This window comes from Lutra lutra, chromosome 1 (genome assembly GCF_902655055.1).
Source record: "Lutra lutra chromosome 1, mLutLut1.2, whole genome shotgun sequence".
NCBI classification, from domain to species: Eukaryota; Metazoa; Chordata; class Mammalia; order Carnivora; family Mustelidae; genus Lutra; species Lutra lutra.
Genome location: NC_062278.1, coordinates 134,037,921 through 134,054,168, shown reverse-complemented (window position 1 = coordinate 134,054,168; position 16,248 = coordinate 134,037,921). Strand labels below are relative to the sequence as shown.

Below are 16,248 nucleotides of genomic sequence, written 5' to 3'. Positions count from 1 at the left end.
TTAATTGACCGAGCCACCCAGGTGCCACAATAAATAAAATATTTTAATAAATAAATATCTTGATAGTTTTTCATAGTGTCCCAGATAAAAATCAAGTTCAATGTAAGTAACACCAAGCTCTTAGTATCAGAATGTTGGGTTATAGTCTCAGTTCTGTCCCTGATATTCACCTCTATGTGCAGTCAGTTTCCTCATCTGTAACCAACAGAGCACCGTGGTAATCAGCCTAGGGGATTTCGAATGTTGTTCACAACATAGGTTGTCTTTATTACCGTTTTACACCTGAAGACACAAGAATCACTCTAGTTAAGTGGTTTGCTCAGAGCTGCTCTCAGCCAGTAAGTAGTGCAGCTGGAATAGAAGAACGTTTATGGACCTAAAGGTCTTTCTACCACCTCCCTGTAAAATAAGGTTGTCTGAAATGGCTCCCTTCCTGCGCTAATATGGTAACCACTAGCTTTCAATTAAATGAAATTATAAATTCAGTTCCTCAGTCACACTAACCATATTTCAAGTGCTCAATAGGTATATGTGGCTAGTGACTGCCATGCTGGCCAGTGAATTAGAGGACATTTCCAACAGCACAGTTTTATTGGATAAGGTTAGGACTTCCCGTCAGTACTTGACTTCTATGATTCCTTGACCTGTCAATCTGGCATTCTGGCCTTCCAGAGTCTGACCCCAGCTGTCCTTTACAGTTGACAGACTCTTTATGTGCCTACCAGACTGAGTGTTATCTCTATGTCCCCCACTATACATAACCTAGTGCTTTCCACAGAGTCAACATATGGATAGATGGACAGACGGAAGGAAGGAAGAATGGATGGGTGGGAGGGAGAAAGGAAAGAAGGGAGTTTCATGTTTTCATTAGATAATTGTGGTTTTTCTCTTTTTTTATTATGTTCAGTTAGCCAACATATAGTACATCATTACTTTTTGATGTAGTGTTCAACAATTTATAAATGTTTATTGAGTATCTACTATATGCTCTTCTAAGATTCCTGGGATTACTATGATTACCAGGTATCGTCTTGTGAAAATTTCTGTCTCGGAGGGTAGAATAGAGAACAGATCACAAAGAGGTTTATAAGTAAATAAAAGTTCAGACAGTGATATGTTGTGAGATAAACATATCGTGCTGAGAAAACTATAGCTGTAGCAGTCTCTAATGAGGTGTACTATTTGACCTCTGACCTGAATAATCAGAGGAAGCCAGCCATATGAAGTTCTGGGTAGAACATGTTCCATGAAGAGGAAACTTTGCTGTTGAAATGATTTTGCATATTTTGACAAGATGTCTTATGTCACAGTCTCAGCTTCCGGTATTTCTGCACAGTGTACATCTAGGAAGGATGCAACAAGGAATGGGGACAACATTTAGGAGGACAGAATTAATATAGTCTATTAAAGTTGAAATGGCATTTATCTTCTGTGATGTTTCTCTTCTTTTGTTGCACAGCTTTGTTCCTGGACCACATAAAACTGCCCTCAAAGAAGATGTATTACAGAAGGCAAAGTTCTTTCAAGATAAAAAATATCTTCCAAGAGTAGCAAGAGGCAGCAGTGATGATATTATTCGAAATCTTACCAGAAACACATTCCATACCTTTAAAAATGGAAAAAAGGTGATAAAAACTGCTCCAAAACAATATGATAAAGGAAGTGCTTGAAGAATTTAGCCTTAGGAAGCATGGTAAGACTGTGGATTTAACTAACTAAATTCATTCATCGGAAACTTTTATTTGGATATCCACCCATATCCACAAGTCCAGTCTGGAGGGCTGGACAAAACACAGGTTGTAGATTATTAGGCAATTTAACCCTTTGCACTCATCAGTATTAAGGTCGATCTTGTCTATTTCTTGGAGGACATCTCATAATTCCAGCACTCTGATATATTCAAGAACTCTTACCATTAAAAGATGGAAGAATCAAAGAAGTGTTCTTCAAAGTTCAATGGAGATATAATCTGAAGGTAAATTTTACATAGTATATACATGAGCCAGTGCTAATTCTTTTAATTGCAGGTCTCTGTCCAGTCCACTTTCTGCAAACCAAGCTTCCATTCTCTACTTAATACAGTTTAATGCTCACGTTTAACCAAAGGTTAATGTTTTAAAGACCTCAACATTTCCATTTACAAACTGATGCTTATATGTCATAATTTTGATAATCTGGCTTTCCATGATACTATTTAAACACATCACTGACTCTGTGGAGTGGCCAGCTTTCTGATAGGCTTGTGTTGGAAGGTTTCCTCCCACTTTCTGCAGTTGCTTGCTAGGACAGGTAAAAAGCAGAGAATAATGTTCTCTGCTCCAACTACTCCTTAACTCACTGAGAAACTTGTTAATTCCCCCCAAACATAAATAATTGCTTTTGAGATAGAAGTTCCTTCACTATATAGGGCCTCCTGCCTGGCCATTTTGATGGACTTTTATTATTTACCATTGTTAAATATATTATTTTTCACTAATCCATACATTCTTTAGACAAGGAGAGTAAAGACAACTGGTCATAGGTGAAGCTGAGTTACTTTCACCCGTAAGATAGCTATTTAGTCAGTAGTAAGCAGTACCAAATAGGACTGACTGAGATCTAAGTAGTTTTAAAGGCATATTGAGTATGGAAAAGATTAAGTTGTTAATGTTTTAATCCACAAATCCATTTGGAATTGCAGAGATGTAAAGAGATGCACAGAGATCAAAGTAAGTTGAAGAAAGGTCTTCCGAATGCCTAGCCTCCAATAGCATTCTGACAGCTTGCTCCCTCAACCCCTCCATCCAGATCACGAATTCTTAATCTTATGATGGGCTAGTATTTTCAACAACTAAAGACCAAATTAATTAATTTAGACACAATGTTTGGACCTTACCTCAAATTCTCAGAGCTGGCTCGAGTTGGTAGCAATGGCCCTGCTTGATAGAACGTCACTCTCTTCAAGGAGGGAGACCCTGCCTGAATGCGTGGAGCAGATGGCTACTGACTCCTAAGACGAGTAGGTGATTTTCTTTTCTAGATCTCTCCTCATAAAAGCTAGGAAAGAAAGACCATCTCCACTGTGTTTTAAAACCACTTCTGCCATCCTTACTCAGGCAACTCCATAGTTAGCCCCCAATGTCATATTCATACTCAGGAAACAGATGAATAGACCACATCAATTTTCTTCATATCCTAAGCGGTGCTTAGGGGTTCAGGAAAACTTCATGTTTTACATAGAGGAAAGTGATGAGCAATATTTAAGAAGTATTTTAATAAAAGGGATTTTTCTGGGGCGCCTGGGTGGCTCAGTGGGTTAAAGCCTCTGCCTTCGGCTCAGGTCATGATCCCAGGGTGCTGGGATCGGGCCCCGCATCGGGCTCTCTGCTCAGCGGGGAGCCTGCTTCCCCCTCTCTCTCTCTCTGCCTGCCTCTCTGCCTACTTGTGATCTCTGTCAAATAAATAAATAAAATATGAAAAAAAAAAGAAAGGGATTTTTCTGATTAACTTTGGATTAAGCAAAAACTCCTCCTGTTTACTGCCAGCAATACTTTAAAAATGTATTTGTCTACTTTCTCTGCATTGATAAAGTACACCAAAAATTTTTGCCCTTGGTAATTGATATTATTTAGCATTTTGGGTCTTTTTTTTTTTTAAGATTTTATTTATTTACTTGACAGAGATCACAAGTAGGCAGAGAATCAGGCAGAGAGAGAGAGAGAGGAGGAAGCAGGCTCCCCGCGGAGCAGAGAGCCCGATATGGGGCCCGATCCCAGGACCCTGGGATCATGACCTGAGCCAAAGGCAGAGGCTTTAACCCACTGAGTCACTCAGGCGCCCCTGGTCATCTTTTTAATCCTTAATAGATGAAGGGTCTGAAACATACTGTAAATTTACTAAGTTCCTTTTTTGAAATCTCTAATATTAGCATTTCCCATGATTTACCTCTTTCTCTAAAGGAAAAAAAAAACAGCAAAAATGTGAATATAAATTAACTAAACGCCTATTTAAACCAAGAATCACATAAATAGGCAGAAACCAAGAATCACATAAATAGGCAGTGGTGCTTCCTGGTTTAAACATGTAAATTAATTGACTATAAGGGACATGCCTATTATCTCGGCGGTAAGCTATGAGTCAAGCATGTTTTAAAAAAAGGTTAAAAAAGATGCAAGTCAACAGAGCCTTAGATTGCAATACTCAGTAACAATTCAACCAAGTGCCCCCCTTTCCTAAAGGGGAGTTTAAGTGGGAAGAGGAATAAGTGGGAAGAGGAATGGATGGCAGGAAGATAAGGGGAAAAAAGGATCACATCTCCACTGGCCCACTCCATTTTTTTCCTCTCTGCATGCTTGTCAGTCATGTGGCTTCGCTAATGGCTCCAGGCTTAATGCCTTTCTAAGGCCAAAGGTTTGTCACAAACAGGTGACCTCCAACCTCTGCAGACATGAAATCTGACTTAATAGCTAGAAACTCTGGATATATGGTCTTAACAGACACGAAGGAAAGCAGAAGCATTGTAACAGGACAATGTCAAATTTGCAAATCCTTCAGTTCCACTAGCTATCTAGCCTTGTCAGGGTCCAGACTCCTAACTCAGGCCTTTGTGAATGACAGGGTTTTCTGATGAGCTTAGACAGCTAAACAAAAACTAAGTGCACTGAATTGTTAAGACAGACCTATGCACTGCAAACTGTCATGTACCATAATGGAATCCTATAATTACAGAAAATTAAATTTGAGTATTTAAGTACTGTTTTCCCCAGAGTCAGATTATCTACTTTATAACTCTTTGGTTTACAGACTCATGTAACTAATTTAAAAATGAAGTATTTTAAACACCATAAACCCTTCAGCAAATGGATGACAATTAAATGTGAAGAGACAATTAGGTTCATGTACAAATAATAATTGATAAGCCTGAAGGGTTTTATTTTTGTGGGGAAGGCCAATTTGTCTTAATTTAAAAGTATAGAGGTTTGGCATGTTTTTAACAGCTTAGTTAACTGACACTGGATAAAAGCAAGCGGAATGGCCAAGGAGAGACATTTTTCAAGGGTCGCTACACAGATCAGTTCCAATGTTAATCAGGCAGACTGTAAATCAGGAAGAAAGATATAAAGCAGAAAGAACAATACTGCAAGTCCAGAAATGTGGGCATAAGACTTACTTCTGACACAGATTCTTTGTGACACTGAGTCCCATTTCTTCAGAACAAATATTGCTGAAGAGTTTACTATTCTGCTCAGGTTTACTGTTTAAAACACCAAGAAAAAAAAAATACAAAAAAAAACTTAAGATGCTTGAATACAGTTTATTAGCTGGTTTGAATAGCACTTTTAATAGCAAAAATGTGTTTACATTGTTAATAGCTTACAACCACTTTTTTCAATACAAAGTAAACTTAGGTCATGTAAGTCTTAGCATTTTAAATTCCTCACCTCTGTGACCTATACAATAAAAAGTCCCAGATACTGTTGTCTGGCTGATTCCTGCAGAGATATGCATGAGCTTATTAGTCGAGTGCAACTTCCTTAACCACTTTGGATGGGATCTGTTCAATAATGAAATAGTAAATATACAGACACGATTTTGAAAAGGCATCTCACTTCTGTCCTCTAAAAATACCTTTCCTCTCAAGTTACAGTATACATATAACTTTATTACAAATTTTACAAACCACTAGTTTTTCATTTCCACACCTTAACAATCCCATCTCTAGATGCAGTAACAATGAAGCCCTGCGTTGTCTGGAAGGTGGCCACATCTGTGATGATGTCGTGGTGTCCCACAGGCAGAGATTCTGGGCCCCTCCGAGGGGTGTCATCACTTGGTCCCACCTTCTGCTTATTCTGGATCTCCTGTTTAATGGTTAGAAGTCAGGGAGAATGCCAGAAGTTAAAAGCCTGTACTACATTGTACCTCTTATCAATATTGTTGCTTCTGGGACAGGTTGTTGTCATTAAAGCTAAAACTTTCTGTGAGGTAGTCATCCTTTCACAAATACACTGAGTAAAAGAGTCCAAAATGATACTGTTTTCCACAAGTAGGCCACTTACAAATATGTACAAATTATTGGCCTGTTTATAAATTTTCTGTATTACCTTCTGCCACCATCAGAAGAAAAAAGAGAAAGCCTATAATAAAGGGGTATAAATGACCAGGATATGGACACAAATACTTATCTGTCATAAAGGAAGCTTTCATTCATTTACTGAGCACCTTCTAGGACCCAGGCACTTGCAGATTCATTATCTCGCATGAAGTTTTTGCCCAACTCAAGAACATAAGCTTTGGAGTTCCAATAGCCAGGTCTGAACCCCAACTTTTCTGCCTAATACCTAGATAATCTTAGACAAGTTACTTCATGGTGCTTAACTTTATTTGTAGAATGAAAGTAAGAAAGGTACTTTCTTGTAAAGACTGAGCAAGTGTATAAAGTGCTTACTTCGAACTGTGTACTTATGTGTGTGCCTTTAATATGTTTATTATACCTTAATAAAAGTGAATTTCAAAAAGAAAAAACACAGAAAAGCCAATAGAAAATAAACCCCTCTCTTAAATACTGCCACTCTTGGCCGAAGTCATTTTTGTGCCTACAGAAGCTGAAAGAAAACAAGACTGCTTGTACCTGGACAACTTCAGTGCCTTCAATTATTTTCCTATAGTAGGACACAGACGAAGAACTAGTACTTCCTGCAACAACATAGGACCTCTCTGGGTAAGCCAGGTCCCAAAACCTAGAGAGACAAAACGAATGTTGATCATATCTAGAGATGGGGAGGAATTAATGATCATTAACTTATATTCATCAATACATAACTTTTTTCATTAGGAAAAGAGATTTTTCCTGGAATAGCATAAAATTAGGGATAAATGAAGTATTAATAGCTATTCCTGCAAGATGTGGAGGATAAACATTACCAACATTGATATCACCCTAACATTAACCAGAGCATCCATCCACATATTATCCTTATTATCTCTCTCAAGTGTTACATAGTAGGTATCCTTTATCAGATATTGTACCTTATTTTCATGTCGGAGCCAGCTGTTAGAAGGATGGGATTTCCATCTGCAGGACTACAGTAGATACCGTGGACACTGTGAGGAGAGGGCTTTAAAAAGAAAGAAATAGGAAGCAAATTAAAGACACCAGTGTTGGCATTTCTAGAAACAAGTCAACTGACAGTAGCTTTCCAGGCTTCTGATTAACTGAAGAAATCAGAGACCATTTATGTGTATCTTCTATAGGTCTTTCTTTGGGACCTTAAAATGCATTTGCTTTGTATCATTCTGAATAAAAAGGCAAAATCTCTTCAGCCTCTTAACATTTTCTATTTGGGAGGACTCCAACTAAAGGAGAACAAAACCTCTTTCTTACATTTTGTCCCAGTGAAGTACCTGGGGCGGCAACCTGAAAAAAGTGTAGGTAAGAGGGTCACATTCTAATTACCCCAAATTTTTACTGGGGCTCCACAGAGACCTCACAAGCCTTATGGAGCTAGCAACCAAACCTTCCAGACGTTAGTAAGCCTGAGGAATGGGAAAGCCACCTAAGACTAATTTAAAACAACCCAAAAGCCCAACAGATACCAGGTTTGAGTGCTTGGGGTATGGGAAACTTGACTAGTCTTTAGAATAAAAACTGGAGGCAAACCTGTAACTCAGAGAGTGGTGGTGCACTGCTAGCCCAGAGTGTGAATCTTCTGTCGCCAGTCTCCATGTCCCACATGGATACTTCATTGTTGCCCTGCACAGCTAAGGGAAACAAAGGCCAGAACCATTACTCAGCTCTGAGAATAGTGCTATTCTCAGAGCTTCTATTCTCAGAGCACTATTCTCAGAGCTTCCACATCTTGGTAGATAATCCAAGTCAGCCTGTACCTCTTTCTATTTTTCTGATCCTGCAAAAAATCCTCACTCTACTTTTAAAGAATACTGTGACTCTGTCACCAGACTGTTTTAATAAACTGCCAGTAAATATTTAGTGGTGTACAACACATTGAAGAGAACTGTGGAGTAGAAAGGTAAAGCCTAAACAGATTCTGCCCTCCAGAAACCTAAAGTCTAGAAGTAGAGAAAAAAATATTTAAAGGATTAAGACAATGAGAGCAAAAGAACTGAAGAATTCCACCTGAAATCCAATCCGTTGGCAAGAACTGAGGTCCCCTCATAGAGACATTTTCATTGGGACTAAAAGAACAAGTAGAGCTGGGCAGATAGAGGTGACATACAGGCAAGTCATTTCAGGCAGAAACAATGCTTTGTGTTCTTTGGGAAAATGAGTAATTGGTGTGACTGAAGCACATCTGTGATAGGGAGGGATGGGAGATGAAGGCAGGATCGAAAAAGGGAAGTGTAGACCTGAGAAAGACATTATCCCTTAGTCGTTTTTTGAGTTTCGGGGGGTGGTGGTGGTGACAATACTACATTCCTTCATTGATATCTACTGAACCAACAATGTGTACTATGAACTTATCCCGTCCTAGATGCTGAGGAAGAGGAGGCAAAAAATGCAACGACAAAAAAAAAAATTCCCTATTTTATGGAACTTACATTCTAATGGGGACAATAAACCAAAAAAATTCAAAGGCCCTGAATCAGGAGTGTGCTTAATTCCAGGAGAAAGCCAGAAAGCCCCTGTGGCTATGGTGACCTGAGCATGGGGGAGAGGCAGGAAAAGGCATAGGAGGCCTAGCCACGTTCCATTCGCCACTCTAAGGCTAATCCATAGAGGCCACATCAACAGGCCGTGTGTGTGCCCTCTGGCTTCTACATGGGTTTGGCCGGTGGTAAACAACTAAAAGCCCCCTGAATATGTAGGTCCTAATCTCCAGAGACTATACATGTTAACTTATGTTGTACAGTGACTTTGTAGATATGATTAAATTAAGGGCCTCAAGATGGGATTCTCCTGGGTTGTCTAAGTGAGCCCTAAATGCAATCACAGTGTCCTTAGAAGAGGGAGGCTGACTTGACAGCAGAAAACAAAAGGACAATGGAGCAAGATGCTACGGTGGTGGCTCTGAAGATGGAAGAAGGGGCCCATGAGCCAAGGCATACAGCTGCAGAAGCATGAAAAGGCAAGGGAATGGATTCTCCCCTAACCCCACAGGGGTAATGTGGCCCTGCTGCCACCTTGAACTTGGCTCAGCAAAACTCATTTCAAATTTCTGGCCTCCAGAACTGTTAATGAATAAATGTGTGTTGTTTTAAGCTACCAACTTTGTGGTAATTTATTATACCTAAGAGTAAATGGTCATAGGGAACTAATATAGGCCTGTGGAAGCCATGGTAGGAGACCAAAGGGATAGACGAATGTCTCATCTCAGGGGGACTGTGTCCCTCATGTCAAACTCACTGCTCCTCTCAAGGTGGCCCTCTCTACTCAGCTTCTCTGCAAACTCCAGTAACCATCCCGTCCCCGCCGTCTTCTGATACCAGCCCCGTTTCATTGTGCTTTTATGATACCTCTACATCATACTTCCATCAACAGTTCCTTTGAAAATAAATCCTCAAATTACCCTACTTTGGGTATGCCATCCGTTTCCTATTGGAACCCTGATAAAAAAAAGGTCAGAGAGGTAGCAGGGGCATACCCCCAATAGGCATCTGGGCCATAGTAAGGAGTCTGGCTGTAACTTGGAATGGGAAGGTACCGAACAGCAGAAAGAACAGTCTTAAGAAGTAAGGATTAAAGCAGGGAGTTACTAGCATATTGTATTAATAGGGACAAAAGATTATGGTGGTTTGGATAAGGGAGACAGTGATGGAAATAGTAAAAATTGGTCAGATTCTGAATGTATTTTAGGACCATACAAGATTGGCTAAAGGACTAGAAGGAAGATGAGAGAGAAGAATCAAGGACAATACCAGGCTTCCTGAGCACCTCGAGTAAAAGAGCTATCATTTACTTGGGCAATATGGTGGGAAGAACAGTTTTGTCTCAGGGTAAGGAAACCAGGTATTCGATTTAGACATGTCAAATTTAAGGTGTCTATTAGATATCTTAGTGGGGATTTTAAGTAGCTATAAAACTGTGAATAAATGTGGTATTTAAAGCATGGAACTGCACAATGTCATACAGCAAAGCCAGTGTAGGAGGAGGAGGAGTTAGGACCAAAGATTGAGCCCTGAGGCAGTGGAGCAGGCCAATTTTAAAAGAAGATGGGGAATCAGCTGCAAATCAATGAACACGAGAACCAAGAAAGTGATGTCCTTGAAGTCATGTAAGGAAAGTAGTTCAGAAAGAGGATACTGTAACTGACCAAAGGATGAGTCAAGTAAGAGGTGAGCAGATCAATGGCCATCAAATTTGGCAACACAGTCTTTGACAGCAGCAGCATATGAGAAGGGACCAAAGAGGCTAGATGCAAGACAACCAATGAGAAGACATAAGAACAGCAAGAGCTACTATTTACCAAGCACTGCACGTATGCCAGGCTGTGTGCTCTACACAGTGTTTTATCTCAAATTTTTACAACTCTGCTAAGAAAGTATTTTTAACCACATTTTACAGATAAGGAAAGTAAGTTTCAAAGACCTGCCAAGAATCCATACAAGAAAATCCAAATGCCCAATGAGGGGAAGGATGGGAAGCGAAGCTTGCAAAAAACACAACAGAAACACATCAATAAGAAATGGCATCTGACAAGGATGAGTCAAGGTTTCTAACTCAGATTTCTAAGATGGTGGTGGCAGCTTCAACAAAAATATGGGAGAAAGGAAACAAATGGAAGGTAATGGTACAATTAATGAGATCATTTTTAAGGATAATAGATATGAAATGACAGCAAGATAGCAGTGGTAGGAACTTCCATCATCAGAAACAAAACAAAATCAAGATTTGGTTCACACGTGAAATAACTCTAAGAATTTGAGTCTTGGCAGCAGCATATTATGCACTTTCAAAAACATCCCCCAACAGCTGAAAGCCAGCCCTCCATTTTACCTGCAATCACCCAGGACTGGTACAGAGGGTGCATGGAGAGGCGTCTGATTCGAGCCCTGGAAGGATGACAGTGACTGGAAATTGGCAACTGGAACCTCATGTCCCAACAAGCCATAGTACCACTGCTTGTACCTTAAAGGAGAAAAAGGTCGAAGGGTTACCATATAATGATTAAAGTACACCAAGCTGCATTTATACAAATAATAAACACCACTAGCTTTGTGTGAATATGTTTTATTTATCCTTTGTTCTCATGAAGCTATCTCCCTGGGGTCACAAAGCACTTCTAGTTGTTAAATAAAGATATAAAATGAACATCAAAATGCTACTACATAATTGTCAAATAAATGTAAGTTGAAAATGAATAATTCATTAACTACACTGGTATTAATTGCCAAAGGCACTAGAGAAGAAATGGTCTAGAGAAGAAATAAACTGCATTTGAGAATGCATTCAGAATGCCTTAAATCACCAAAACCCATGTTTTAGTGGCATTCAGTGATCACTTAACCAACCCACAGTGGCAGCAGCTTTATAGCTATAGACTTCAATCATTTCCATGTGCCCTTTTCTCCAAAACATTCTGGAAACCGGTATCGATATCCAATCACAGCGGAAACTGGAGTGAGTACCCGTACATCTGCCCACAACAAACTCCACAGAGAAGCTCCCCATCTCCCCATCTGCCAACCCCAACACTGAATAGCTGGTCCTGACAGAGGCACAGAGCATATTCTTGGACTGGTCTCCAATTCCAATGGAGATACTGGGAGTGTGAAAAGGCAAAAGGGCAGCAGGGTCCCTCTGCAACTTTGCCCCACTGCAGGACAATGGCTCAAACAGCCGAGGTAGTCTGGCTGCCCTCAAAGTTGATGAGAGCCATCTGAGAGCCATCACTGCCATTTACTAAGCTACTCACAGAGTTTCATATCTACACATAGGCCTGGCATCACATCTTCCTGAACCTGTACAGTTTATTCCCACAAAAGGCAAACACAATGTATTCCATATAAACTATATAAAAAGACATAAAGGAAAGGGCAGATACTTAACAATGTCATAAATATAAGTTAGGGAATCTGGAAACCAAAATTTAAGCACAACAGATTATAATTCTTCAGAAAGTATGGCAAATGGGAAAAAGTGAGATGTGATACATTCTCAAGGGGCAGGTTCAAAGCCTTATGGAGGCAAAATGTGAAACTAAAATAGGAAAGCAGCCAACAAGATAACATTGTACACCTTCAGCCTTTGAGAAAGGGAGGTAAGGAGGAATAATGGGGCAAGAAACCGCCGTTTAGCTCTTCTCCAGTACGAGGCCCTGTGATAGATGCTTTTAATTTATTAAATCCTCAAAGCAGCCCCTGAAAGGATTAGCCCCATTTGAAGATGAGGGTCCTAAGACTCAGAGAAGCTATGCAGCTTGCCTGGGGTTATTGGAATTTGAAACCCAAGTCTGCACAAATTCAAATGCTCTCATCAAAAAAGCCTGCTGCTTCCCTGGCAGGATAACAGAATGCCACAAAATCTGATCACTATAATGATTACAAAGAGGCTCATTTAAGAACAAAGAGAAAAAGGAAACTTTTAGGCATTGGGATACTGAAATCTTTCAAATTTTTTAATAAAAAAATTAAATTGCAAGTGATTATAATGTAATAATCAAAAAAAAGGAGAAGAGGAGGTGCCTTGGTTTTGGCTCAGGTCATGATCTCAGGGTTGTGAGACTGAGCCGGTGTCAGGCTCTGAGCTGAGTTTGGAACCTGCTTGGGATTTCTCTCTCTTTCCCTTCGCTTCCACCCCCCCCACCCCGCCGAAAAGGGGCGGGGGATTACCAATGATGAAAAAGGAAAAAACTTTCACAAGAAGGCAATTCCAGATATTAGTGGCATTCACAACCTAGTCAATGACTTTCAAATCAGCTCACCAATGCAAAGCCAGCACTGGTGGATGTCCACAGCAAAGGAAGTGATGAGGCCTGACTTCAGATCATGCTTTAGTGTCCATGCATTGCTTGAAGACCTGAGGTCCCAACCAACTAGAGAGCCATTCACAGTGGCATAGGCGAGAACAGACTGTGCCCCAGAGTTGAAGTGATGCATATCCACGACACAGCCATCATCCTTCTGGTCTAGAATTCTAAAGAAATACACAAAGCAAAAGGTAAAGATTTTTCTCGTCACTGAAAACATAGACCAGCTTCTATTTAAGATAAATTTATATTCTAACCATAGTCAAGAAATAACAACTGTGACCCATCAAGCCAATGATACCTGAGGCATTTTTTAAAATAACTTCAGACTTACAGAAGAGTTGCACAAATAGTACACAGAATTCTTATATATCCTTCACCCAGCTTCCCCTCATGTTAATAACCTACATAATCATAGAAAATTTATCAAAACTAAGAAATTAATCTTAGTACAATGTTTATAAAATACAGAACATAATCAGATTTTTATTAGCTTTCCACTCATGTCCTTTCACTGTTCCAGGATCCAAAACAAGATACCACATGGCATTCAGTTGTCATGTATTTATCTGACCCTAGTCTTTGATTGCCTTTCATGATTGTGACATTTTTCAAGATTACTGGTTATTTTATAGAATACCCCTCCATTTGGGTTTGCCTCATGTGTTCTCACCCAGTATATGCCTTATTGGAAGACCACAAAATAATTTCTCAGGGCATTTATGAGGAAGTACCTGATGCTAATTCGAACATATTAGTGGTGATATTAACCTTAATCATTTGGCTAAGGTGGCATCTACCAAGATTCTCCACTGTAAAATTATTTTTTCCTTTATAACTACTCAATCTTTAGGGCAAATACTTTTGAGACCACGTAAAAATCCTGTTTCTGCTTGAAGTTTTGTCTACAAATTTTAGAATCCTTTGATAGATCATACCAGTGGTGTTCTAATGGTGACTATTTCCCTCATTCCTTCTATACTTACTGATTAGAATTCTTCTGTAAAGAAGATTGGTCACTTCTTCCCCCATTAATTTATTTATTCATTTACTTATTTATATCAGTATGGACTTGTGGATATTTATTTTATTCTCTGAGTTGTAACCAATACTAGTATTATTGTTTTGTTGCTCAAGTTGTTCCAATTTTGGCCACAGGAAGCTCCCTCAGGTTGGCTCCAATGCCCTTTCAATGTTCTTTTTTGAACCACTTCCTAACTTTCTGGCATCACAAGATACTCAAGACTCATCTTGTATTTTCACTGCTCAGACCTGGAATCAACCAGTTCTCCAAGGAGCCCTGGTTCCTTTTATGGGAGAATGGTACTTAGAGATTTATTTATTAGAGAGAGAGAGAGGGAGAGAAAGAGAATATTGAGCAGACTGCTGAGCATAGAGCCTGACATAGGGCTCAATCCCATGACCCTGAGGATTATGACCTGAGCCAAAATCAAGAGTCAGATGCCCAACTGACTGAGCCACCCAGATGCCCAGGAGAATGGTGTTTAAAAGCCAAGGTCTATGTGCTAAGTGTTCACTGCTATGGGGGTATCCCTGCTCTAGTCCCTCTCAATGGCCAGAGCTAGAAAATATGTATATGACACCTCATAGCTACATACCTTATCTGTACTTCTCTATCCTTTTATGTGTATGTGTGCATATGTATGCAAACACACACACACACACATATATATACACACATATGCATATACATATATCATGAGTCCCTATTAATACTGAGTCCATATTCATATCTATCTAGCATGAGGGTTCATTTCAGCAATCCCCTTTTCATATTTGTAACTTCTTTCCTCAGCAGTGAGAAACCTGGCTCTCATTACCTACATACTTACCTATTGCTCAACCTTAGCATACAATTAAAGTAGTTTTGGAATTGATAAAACATATTCCTCTGACAAATAACCAACTAGAACAGTGACTTCAGTTCCTTCTGTCATTCACCTTGCAGTGTCCAGTTAAACCACTGTTTTCCACAGGTATTAGGATGGCTCCTTTATTGCCCACACTCTTCAATGTGCCTATATGCTTCATCTGTAGAGTAAGTAGACTGATTTGTCATAGACTGAATTCTACCTTTCATCCTATATCTGAGTTAATTTTTTTTTTTAGAGTAAAATTTACTCTTTGTGGTATAGAGTCCTGTGCATTATGACAGAAACACAGCCATGGATCTTCTACCACAGAACCACACAGAACAAGTGCACACCCCAAAATTATCTTGTGCAGCCCCTTTGTTGTCAACCTGTGACTACCACTGATCTCAATTCCTCCCTATAATTTTATGCTTTCCAGAATGTCACACAGTTGGAAATATACAATAAGTAGCCTTTTGGGTCTAACTTCTTTCGTTAGCAAAAAGAATGTAGGATTCATTGCTTGTTGCATTAATCAACTGTTTATTCCTTTCATAACTGATAATAAAAATAATAAAATAACACTGGTTCCTTTTGTTTCTTTTTATGTACTATTCCACTATATGGATATGCCTATTTTTTTCAAGCTGAGGCATTCTTAAACCCAAAAGAATTCATAAACATATTGGCCAGCCTCCCTGATCAGTACATATCATGCTTTTGCAGCATACACTATTTTAGTTTTATCTCTTAGATCAAGAGTCAGCAAATAACAGCCAGGCAGTAAATATTTTAGGCTTTGCAAGTCATATATCTCTATTGCATATTCATTTTTTTACAATCTTTTAAAAATCCAAAAATCATTCTTAGCTTATGGGTCATACTGTAGGCTATAGTTTGCTGACCTCTACATCTTAGATAAACAACTATATTTAAAAAAAAAAAAAAGATTTTATTTATATATTTGACAGAGAGAGAGCAGGACAGCACAGGCAGGGGGAGCAGCAGACGAAGAGGGAGAAGCAGGCCCTTCGCTGAGCAGGGAGCCTGATGTGGGGCTCAATCCCAGGACCCTGACCTGGGATCATGACTTGCGCTGAAGGCAGTCATTTAACTGACTAAGCCACCCAGGTAGCTTATAAATATAAGCAACTATATTTACAAACATCCTAATACTGACTGTATTTCCCCCAGAGGGATGATGAAAAGTCCAAATGCCATAAATTCTAATAGTTAAGAGGCATGACAACAGCTGATATGACTGAATGAAGCAAACTTTAAAAAAAAAAAAGACTCATGGCAAGGTTTCTTTGGAGCAACCACTATCAGGTAGAGTGAAATCTACTAAACATTCTGGTACAATCTCCCCATCTGTGTAGTCAATGTTTGCTTAGGGTGAAGACCGTAACATTCATAATGGAAAGTGCCATCAGCTGCAAGGTACCTATGGGAGGAATGTGCATGTCTGT

At 39.4% G+C, this 16,248-nt stretch overlaps 2 protein-coding genes across 3 annotated transcripts in view; one reads left to right on the top strand and one right to left on the bottom strand.

Annotated features, from left to right (window-relative positions):
* LOC125104609 (collagen alpha-6(VI) chain) overlaps positions 1-3,267 on the top strand; it is a 151,597-nt gene extending 148,330 nt beyond the window's left edge. The window contains exon 37 of the mRNA XM_047737212.1: positions 1,460-3,267. Within this exon, the coding sequence (XP_047593168.1) occupies positions 1,460-1,670 (211 nt within the window). The 3' untranslated portion in view covers positions 1,671-3,267. The remainder of the gene's footprint in view (positions 1-1,459) is intronic.
* Positions 3,268-5,273: 2,006 nt separating this feature from the next.
* Positions 5,274-16,248, bottom strand: part of PIK3R4 (phosphoinositide-3-kinase regulatory subunit 4) — an 83,242-nt gene continuing 72,267 nt past the window's right edge. For both annotated transcript variants that reach the window (XM_047737225.1, XM_047737233.1), the window contains exons 15-20: positions 12,861-13,072; positions 10,934-11,065; positions 7,640-7,740; positions 7,009-7,097; positions 6,611-6,719; positions 5,274-5,840 (exon numbers count right to left, since the gene is read on the bottom strand). In XM_047737225.1, the coding sequence (XP_047593181.1) occupies positions 5,670-5,840; positions 6,611-6,719; positions 7,009-7,097; positions 7,640-7,740; positions 10,934-11,065; positions 12,861-13,072 (814 nt within the window). In that variant the 3' untranslated portion in view covers positions 5,274-5,669. The remainder of the gene's footprint in view (positions 5,841-6,610; positions 6,720-7,008; positions 7,098-7,639; positions 7,741-10,933; positions 11,066-12,860; positions 13,073-16,248) is intronic.